Here is a 10,474-nt window from a genome sequence, read left to right as displayed (position 1 = left end):
ATCCGAACACTAGAGGAATTTATTTGATAGCTAGGTTGTAGAAAGAGAGGGTTAATTTTTCGATTACTGCCTTAAACTAGCATATCTCGAACTGCAGTATAGGCGTGGTTGCTAGACGAATTCTGTGAAAGTTTGCACCAGCAGAGTTATCATGTTTCATGTCGGGATTTATGAACGAAACTGTTGTATGTTGGATAAAAGACAACAGAGCTTAAGCACAAAAATTGTTGTTTGGAAAAAGTGCATTTGTGTGAGCAGATGGCTATTCTAATTACGTATAGTTCGAGAAATGAACATAGCAGAATGAACCGACGATTTTGGTATGGCAAATATATGAAGGGTATGGTTATTCGATCGATGTGCTTACCTGAACGATCAATAAACGGATTTCATCATGCGAGCCATTGATAATACTAACAGTACGAGGCAATTCATTTTATCCATTCTCTCGACGTGAACATAGTTAGCATTGTTAGGTCATGAACTGCACTCAAGCACTAAATGTAGGTCTCGGGCAGTTTATCAATACACTCATTAAAATAAAGTCGCTCGAAAGAGTCAACATCTCTAGCACATGGAGCCCACGTGTTATCACAGTCTTAAACACGCTACAGATAATTGGGATCCACGTGCGAGGTGCTTACAATTGAAGTATTTATAGTTATAATAATATATTGGACCATGAAACATGGATTGACAATGTGTGGCTACCAGACATGCTCATTTCATGTCTAAGGAATCCCCATTATTAAGAGATTGTTGCCAACTGAGAATTGTTCGGAATACAGGTCTTCCATGGAACCAAGCGTTCTCTGCTTCCACTGAAAAGCGATATCATCAATGGATGTGATCCCAAGTAAGTTGGGGACACTTTTGAAAGATGGCTTGTTTATTAACTAATCTTTTCTATAAGCTTCTCAGTCTACTTTGGGAATTCCAAAAATTGAACTATGAGCCCGTCCCTCCCACCTCTTGGGATCCCCCATTATTTGGACTGTGTTCCAAACAATGTGGCGGTAGGGATTCAAGCCTTCAATGGAACCAAGTATTCTCTGATTTTACTGAAAAGCGATATCATCAGTAGATGTCTGCTCGATGAGGCCCCATGTAAGTTGGCAACACTTCAAAAGAAAAATGACTCGTTTAATAACTAAAGTCCATTCTATTGGCGTTGCCCCAGGGTTCGTGGAACTGTTTGGCGTGTGGAAGAACACACCGTTCAGTGGAACTCGTGGAACGATGACTTGGCAAATGGGGACAACAAATAACTATCTGTCTGTTGGTTGGTCTGTTCCTTACAACAGAGTCTTGTTCGACAATTGGCTCATGGCCGGGGTCAATGGTGAAGATCCTCAGCGCTGCTTTAACCAAATGTATTGCAAATCGCAGACTTGGTTTCAGCGCAAGCGTTTCAACGAGGAGCTGAACGGGTCGCTCAAGTTTTCTGTGAAAGGCTGCAAGATAGTTGCCACCATGGATTGGGAGTACAAGCCCACGGTTGGCGAGATTGTTGTAATAAAGATTATGTCAAGATTGCCTTTGAGATCGATTTTATATATTAAACTTGGAGAAAATGAGCATTTTTCAGTCTTTTAATGAATTTGTTATGCAAGGAAATACAAGTTTTCGAGTTGTACTAATATTTTGTTTATTTAGCTTTGGTCTTTTGATATCATTCGCCGGTATGGAATTGACTGCTCTGCATTTTATACTTTTAAAATTTGCCCTGAAACTAGGAGAATACTTTCCTGCCTTCGGCAACATATTTCAATTATAGATTGAGAGAGATAGAAACCTTAGCACAACAATTGCCCTTGAAAAAACTTAAATGAAATTACTACAAGATAGTTCCGTTTTAATTCTTGCCATGCGTGAGTGTGTGCTAATATTATGTCCAAAATCAAACTCCCTAAGATTTTCAAAAATTATTTTCCCCAGACAAAATTTGGGCTTGGCAAGTTAAACTAGGTTTAGTGATCATTTATCTTGATGTCGCGTAGATATAAGATTGAGGGCGAGATTTTGAGAGTTACGCATTGCACCGGATTTATATCGTGTTCGACTCATTAATAACGAAGAGCGAGCCTGATTTGATTCGTACTGATAAGTGATCCTGGTTATGATATTTTTGCCTAAATCGGTCCATCGATCCTGTATTTGCCTTTGAAAAATGTTATTCCCCAACATCTCAACACCTTTGATGACAGTTGCCAATGAAAGTGTGAGAATATTGAACCAATGAAATAATTACATACATTTCTTTGTTTAGAAAACGTTTCCTGATTCTAGGTCAAAACGCTACCGATTCATCCCTCTATTTGAGATTTTCATAGCGTGGAGGTTTATCTGATTCTCACCAAAAACATTTTTATCTTATCATTTTAGTTGCAGGATCTCGTACGGATTGCAGAGAGGTGCAGACTGTAAAAGTACGCTTTATCATCTACTTAATTTTGGCTCTATATATATCCAGGATAGCCGGACACAACACATATTCCCCTCGCAAGGGAACACCCGAACACGGGGTATTGACAAAAAATACTGCACATAATATGAACACTACAGAAATATGTCGGGATCGTGTTACATGAAATTGTTCGAAATCGGGTATCTAAGAGGTAACATCCCAATACACACTTCTGATTCCCAGCAGCGGCAAGGTTGTCCAGGACAGGAACCAGATTAAGCAATAAAATGCTGTGTATTTATCTAATTTTGAACAGATTTGAGATGCCAAGTGCTAAACCAAAATCTTAACACATTTCAACTTAACAAAACCTCAACGGCATTTTGCTGTGACTAAAAATGTTCAAGAATTTTAATTTTTTTTTCCGCATTTACTGAGTGATTTAGTATGTGTCATAAGTTTAAGAGTGGCCATTAATTTTCAAGTATTGTTGGATATCGTATACCTTCGTATTCTTATGAACTTCATTTTTTGTTGAACAATAGTTCCAGGGCAATATTCTTACGTCGGCGGTAATTTTCCCCTTAAAACCCCCGGCAGTTCAAGTAATCGAAAGGTTTTTCAAAATTGCCTATATACAGTATCTGACCCGAGAGCTCTTAAAAAAACGAATCCCTGATCACCTCTTATGTCGCACAACTGAACTGCGTGCAATTCCTTTTTTCCCATAGGTCTAAATTCCATAATCAAAGTCAGTTAGGTGAGCCTTAGCGAGATCTAAAGGTAATTTCATTCTTCAATAACTTCAAGAAAAACCTGAAATGGTATCACTCGTTTCATTTTCAGTTGATCCGTCATTTGATCGGGATTCCAACGTTTTCGGTTGCAAGCAAGAATAATATTGAATTTTGATTTGACGCATGAAAAGCAGTTTTCATAAATCAATCATCTCAACTTGGATCATGCAGAGATAAAGACCATCCTCAACACTTATCGATTAACTTATAGAGATCTTCTTTCTTCCATACTTTCTTTCTGATTCAGCTTATTAGACCATTGCACCCAAGAACCAATCCTTGGTCCTCCCTTCCAAGCTCACGTATTCGTGAATAAAGGGCTTGAAATTGAAGGTAACGCAGCAGCCCTTGTTTATGGTTCAAACTTCAATGCCATATTTCTCAGACACCCAAACAATGGGCAAATTTTCCCCAAGTGTGACCAACTTCAAGTATATCACTGAAGCCACGGCTGAGCTTTGAACAAAAACTTTCCACGCACGTGACAACATTTTAAAGGATGACCTCGGTAAATGTCGAGAGAAGGACAATTTTTCAAAGTTTGGAGGCTGGTTGGACTCGTTAAATCAAGTGAGAGTTGAGGCGAACGTGCGGAAGGTTGTGTGGGTGGATGGACGGAAGTCATTATTATTATTACGCCATGAGTCGGAACTACCATCTTGTGCTGTCTAGAATGGGGTCATTTCAACACTCAGTTGTCAGCAGAACCTAGGGTGCCATCAAACCCACCAGAATCATTATTATTCTTAAGATCATTTGGATCCTCTTGCTTCATTGCCCACCAAGTTTGATGCTCGGAAGGTTCCTAACAGACAGTGCAGCTTGTCCGCGTCAAGTTGTGAGGATACGACCAAGAAGACATTGATGTTAATTGCTATGTGTAAGCTCTCAAATTTCCGGTTCAACTGGTGTTCAATGAGAGGTTGGGGATGTTGCGTCGGTCGCTCGCCACTGGAAACCTCTCTTGGCCAATAACGGGACTCATTCAACCTAATAAGGATCAATTTGAATAGTGTGAGAAAAGAGAACACGTTGATTACCAATCAATGTGCCTTCTTGGGGATCGATTTTCTGTCGATCGAAGGGATAGATGACTCAACAAGAACACATTAGCGGTTTTTAGAACGAGCCTTTGATGATTTTGTGACTTTGTATTAAATGAGAATATAATCCAAGGCCAACCCCAATTCAAGGTCTAAGGTGTGCAACATCGTTTTCGTATTGATCATGCTACCACACAAACCTGTTCCATTCCCACTTCAAATCTCGTTTTGTGGTGGTTTCATTTTTAGTTTCTTCCACTGTTTTCTGGCACGATTTTCTCGGAAAAGCTCGTAGTTATCAATCAAAGTCTCTGATAGGTATTATTAATCTTCCAGAACTGGCTTGAGTTTAAGAATAAATGGACTCATCCAGCCGAAATCCTCATTTGATCTTCGGCCAAGAAGCCGAATCAGAAATTTTTCCCAACCACCGTGGTTACGTAACAATTATCTTTTATTGGTGGTTAGTGACTGGATTGACTTCAGAACATTCCAGGTGTTGTGCCAAAAAATGAAATCTCTATAGTTCTTTGTTCACGTAAAGTCCCCTGCAAGCTAATGAAGTCTCAGAATACTCACCTTGATACCGAAGATCCCCTCTGCCAAACCATAATAGATTGGAGGTGTCCGAATGCTTGTGATAAATTGGTTGAATCGGTGTTAGAACCAACTTGGTGAGTGCCATTGATGCTCCGCCCAGATGCGAATTGCCTCATAATGGGGATGGGAGACTCTCGGGATGGATTAACTGTAATGATGTACAATGGAATATGCATTCGAAGACAATTATAGCTCTCATTTGATTGAGGGAATGAGCCCACCTACGGCTACCGAATGCTCAATCCCTCTCACTTTGGGGTCCGAGATGACAAGGTGCTAACATTTAAATCTAATCGATTCCAAGCACTTCGTCTTGGTCATCTGGCCCACTCATCAAGGTGAAGCAGATTATTTAACCTTCAAATGCTGCAAGAAATGGCTAATAGATATTGGAGGTTTGAAATATTTTAGTGATAGGTAATATCACCATTGAAGAGATGGCAAGTTTTGATCCAAAACGTGAACGACAGGATTCTATGTGTCTTATTACGTAGACTGACAATCATGCTTGGTCAAAAGTACTCAGGCTCGATTGAGCCAAACGAAGTGCATATTTTTGGCACTATTTCCCATCTTCTAATTGTTTCTCAAAAAACTTTTTTGACGCCCTCAGGTTGTCCATCCAATCCCCCATGCAAGCAGAGTATATGGATGAACCGTTGGTTGTGGCCCAAGGCCTCTTCGAGGTCACTAACGAAATAAAAATCCGTAAATACTGGAGCAAACTACCTCGATCAGATAGTGAGTGAACAAACTCTAGTCTCTCGTGATGATCCCCTGTAGTGGTTTTTGTTCGCCAAACGATCCGCCACTTCGCTCGGACGCGATCGAGTGTCGAAATGACCAAGAAGGATGTACTTCCGGAAACATCTTTCAAAGCTCTGTCCGTCTCCTATTGACCGTAAGTTGGAGGCAGATGGGCCATCATCATATCTACTGTATAGTGTATCTTTGACAGTGGCCCAACCTCTTGTGTTGGATCTGCCCACCTATACGTATGTACGTACGTACCACTACTACATTACAGTACTGTAGATATTCATTCGCATTGGCTTCATGCGATATTCTTCGCTCGCTGGATAGATTGCGTACCTGTTCTACGGTCAAGGAACCTACGCCGAGGTCATGACAATTTGGCCCACTGCGATCAAACATGAACTTAACTTGGGTTTGATTATGATAAAGGCAGTAACTCTCCTATGGAAAGAAGAGCTCTTTCTTTGTTCATTGGAGAGACAGGGTATAATGACTAAATTGGTGCCTGACTTTGCAAGGGTCCCGTATCCTGTCTTGGTGGGAACTCACGGATCATTTCATTTTGCGTACGAGACGCTTCTCATATTCCAAGCCATCCACTTGAGCTGGTTTTAAATGAGTGTCTTCCGATCAAGAGCCAGGGGTTGCCAAGTCTTTGTTGAGAATGGATGTCTCCGGCTGAGATTGGCCCTGTGAACTCCTCTTCTTGGTGGGAACTCACGGATCATTTCATTTTGCGTACGAGACGCTTCTCATATTCCAAGCCATCCACTTGAGCTGGTTTTAAATGAGTGTCTTCCGATCAAGAGTCAGGGGTTGCCAAGTCTTTGTTGAGAATGGATGTCTCCGGCTGAGATTGGCCCTGTGAACTCCTCTTCTATGTAGTCCATGCATGGAAAGGCATCATGAAAATAGGGGATGAGGGGTGAGGATGTTCAAGTTCAAACCGAACTCCAGATCGAGAGGAAGAGGGAATGGGGAGGACATCACAAAGGAGTGCAAAGCACACTCGCACAAACGCTCACGTTGTCTACTTACCACTACGTACCACTGCACTACTAGTATACCAATATGTATGTAGGTATGTATTGTGTGGCTGGCGCCTTCCAGTCATCCTACCATAACCCAGTGGTACGTACGTAAGCGTAAGTAACCCGCTCAAGCAGGCCTATTGGCGAAGCGGCGACCAGATGTGGTTTGGATAGATAGATGGATGGATGGATGGATGGGTGGATGGGTGGATAGTTGGTAGTTTGGTTGGCGGTAAGTGTAACTAAGTGGTACCTTCGGGCAGTGTTGTTGTTGCTTTTTGCTACACATCTTCAAAATGAGTGTGTGTATATTTCTGCGTGTGTGCGTGTGTACGTCCCCGGGATGGACGAAGAAGGCCTGCTTTATAGTAAAAAGGGGGCGGCAAACAATTGCGAGGACGGGAATGTGAAGGGCCTGGAATGATCAAACCCCAAGAAGATATCACACTAAACTCTGGACCAGCACCATCAGTATAGCATCCAACATGAACCCGAAAAGAAGTGTGATCCTCTTGCTCCTGGGGACTTTGTCCTTTATCATGGCACAAGAGGACGAAAGCAACCCTGACGTGGAATCCTCAACACTGGGGTCCAGTGAGCCTCTTATCCCGCAATTTGAACAGCCCAAGAAAATGGAGAACGAGAAGAAAGATCATGAGAACAGCGGGACAGAGCGGCACATCAACATCATCGAGATCGATACGCCTTTGGGACCCGTTCAAGGCATGTTCCGGGCCACAGCGAGTGGCAACAATATCTATGCGTTCATGGGTCTCCCCTACGCTGAGCCTCCTTTGCAAGATTACCGCTTCACGGATCCCTTCCCCAAAGCTCCTTGGATCAATGCTGTGGATGCCACAGCTGTGAAACCTCTGTGCCTCCAGACCAACTCGATCTCGTTCAAGATGGAGGGCGAGGAGGACTGCCTGTACCTGAATATCTACTCACCAAAGCTACCTCATGCCGGCAGCAATGCTCGCGACGGTCTTCTCCTTCCGGTGGTCGTTTTCATTCACGGCATGGAACACTTCACCTCCGACACGTCGAGCCAATGGAACCCTGAGCTCTTGGTGGAGGAAGACGTGGTGGTGGTGACTTTAAGCTACCGTTTGGGCGTTTTCGGATTCCTCAACATCAACCACCCCTTGCTGTCCGGCAACCAAGGTCTCAAGGATCAACTGGAGGCTCTTCGATGGATCCGACAGAACATCCATGTTTTCGGAGGTGACGGCAAGCGTCTGACCCTGATGGGACACGGCTCTGGCGCCATCAGTGTGGACCTGCACCGATACTCCTACCAGACTCGGGATCAAGGCCTGTTCCACTCACTCATCATGCAATCTGGATCCGCTCTCTCTCTTCACCATCCCATGATGAAGCAGTCGACCATCACCAATTCTCAACGATTTGCCGAAGAGGTCGGATGCAATCAAACTAACCCCAACGATATTGTCGAATGTCTTCAAGCCAAGCCCGCCGAGGAGCTCTTGGAAATGAGCAAATTGGAAGAAGATCCTCTTTTGGCCTTAAAAAAGGACCAAAATGGCACCAATTTCATGTTTCTACCCTCGTTGGATCCTCTTTCCGAATTCCCTTACATGACCGAGCTGCCTTTCTCTTCGTTGATGAAGGGCGATTACGAGGATCTGCCCAACATCCGGGGCATGACTCAAGACGAAGGTGGATACTTGACGGGTCAATTTTGGGATTTCCAAGATGAGTTGTCCATGAACTGGACCGAATTAGGATCGGCCTTCATCTTTGGCTCCACTGCAGCAGATCGCTCCCTGACCGAAGAGATCAAGACCAACGTGATCAAACGATTTTACGTGGGCACCCAGAACTTCACGAATGACCTCAAGGAGGAGATGGGACAGCTCTTCACCGACATCATGACCATGTCCAACACCCTGAAGTCCATTGAATTCGATTCCATCAACTTGCAAAAACCCTCTTACCTGTATTTGCTCAGCCACAAACCCTCCACCAGTCTGAGTTCGCTGCTTCCGGCAGGTGGCGAGGATTTGGGTGTTATCCACGGTGACGATCTCTCGTTTCTTTTCAAGGACGCCTTCGGTATCGACAACGCCATCCTCTCGCAGGAGGACAAGGAGACCTCGAAGAACTTTATCCGAGTCATGACCAATTTCATTAAGTACCAAGACCCGACCCCCTTCGTCGGCGTTCAAACTTGGGTGCCTGTCAATGCGAGTTCACTGAATTATCTAGACATTATGGCCGAGCCTGAGCTCAAGGACTTCTCGATCAGCGAAAGGCGATACTTCTGGCAACGCGTCTATTGGGACGATGTCGAGGCTCAACAGGAGAAGAAGACCACGGTCCGATCCTCGAGTAGTGCCACGCCCCTTTCCCTCTCTCAAGGTCCTACTGTGAGGGCTCTTTCCTAAATAAACCAACCCACCATTGTGATTTCCTCTCCTCATTCAGCTTAAGAAATAAAGGATATTTTATTTGGAAACTTCCTCGTGCGTTGTTCAAGCTCAAGCTCGTTTAGTTGAAGAAATAACCTTGCATGCATGACACTGGATTAACAAAGGGAGTGTTCGCCTTTTTCCCTCAAGTACTGCACATAATGCCTGTCTTTTGCTTTTGACACTCTTACGTACTACTTGTCGTGAAAATGCTCATGCTAATCTAAATCGTGCTCCAGGTACTTCTAGCTCGTCCGAAATAAATAGACGCCATGAAAACGAGACGGAAAAAAAGCAAAACAAAACACGACTCTTTGCAGACATCCGAGCTTGTCACTTCCATTATTTATTAACCGAGAGTGGGTAGTTCCGTTTTACTTCCGGCTCATCTTCGCCAACGACCATTGTCCGATTTGGCCAATGGCCTCATCGCCCCTTCTGTTTGGGAATGATTTATCCTGGATAGTCTAACCATTCCTGTGGAGAAAAGAAGAAGAATAGAATCAAAAAGAAAGAAAACATGCGTCCTCTATCTCGGACGTATCTTCTTCGCCAGTAAACATTTGAGGTAAGAGTACCAAATCAAGCATTGATATTTTCCACCTTGGCCAGAACGATGGTGGTCAGGTCGATCTTTTGGCAGTCGACATCCTTGTGAGAGCGGTCACAAAGATGAGGAAGTACCCGCTTACTGGGCAGTCAATTGAATATTCAACAAGATTGATGATGTTTATTTCGACGAAGTGCCTTGGACATGAAAATCTGCTGCCACTTTCTGAGCTGACAATAACCCTAAATGACTTGAAGCATGAAATTGGGCGTGAGGAGGTTTATGCATATGTAAAATAGTGTTTGTAAACTTGCATCAATCAAAGTGTGCGTTTATGGCATTTTCCCTGTAGTAAAATCGATTTAGATACAGTTCATTTTAGCCATCTGAATGATTTGTTCGTATACGGTATACATGTTTCAATGATTCAGGCGATGCGAATTTTTTGTCTTCCATGGTAATCCCCTATTTCTGGCAGTCCGTGATTCTTACGAGTACTTAGATGAAATGATTCGCGAGTCAAAATCAACGTTTGAAATCACTCCCGAAAAGTTATCGTATTGTTATTGTAACGTAAAACATTACGTAACAATCCTTTCTAAAATATTCTACTTCTTGAGGTTTCTTCCAGCTGACTGTGGAATACGATAGGAGCATGTCTACCCTGTCTTCCCCGTAAGAGACCACAAATATTCATTCCAGTTGTTGTTCCAGCAGACAACAGAGTATTTTACTAGTGAAACGTTGGTGTTTTTATTTTTCTCACTCGTTATTCTATTTCGTTGAAATTGAAAAGGGCCTCCTGTCTGAGTCAAGCTTGGCAACAACCCTGGTCCTTTTCTGGATTACAGACCACAA

General features: G+C 43.2%; 1 protein-coding gene across 1 annotated transcript; it reads left to right on the top strand.

Moving 5' to 3' along the window:
• The first annotated feature begins 6,804 nt into the window (after positions 1-6,804).
• Positions 6,805-9,117, top strand: LOC131893384 (esterase E4-like). The gene has a single exon (XM_059243380.1). It carries the CDS (start codon positions 7,120-7,122, stop codon positions 9,040-9,042), a length of 1,923 nt encoding a protein of 640 aa, XP_059099363.1. The 5' UTR covers positions 6,805-7,119; the 3' UTR covers positions 9,043-9,117.
• The last annotated feature ends 1,357 nt before the right edge of the window (positions 9,118-10,474 follow it).

Source organism: Tigriopus californicus, chromosome 2, assembly GCF_007210705.1.
Source record: "Tigriopus californicus strain San Diego chromosome 2, Tcal_SD_v2.1, whole genome shotgun sequence".
NCBI lineage: Eukaryota > Metazoa > Arthropoda > Copepoda > Harpacticoida > Harpacticidae > Tigriopus > Tigriopus californicus.
Note: the sequence above shows the minus strand (reverse complement) of the source record. Positions and strands in the feature narration are given on the sequence as shown.

Excerpts from the sequence above, each read along its gene's own strand:
- LOC131893384 (XM_059243380.1), top strand. The coding sequence starts at position 7,120 with ATGAACCCGAAAAGAAGTGTGATCCTCTTGCTCCTGGGGACTTTGTCC.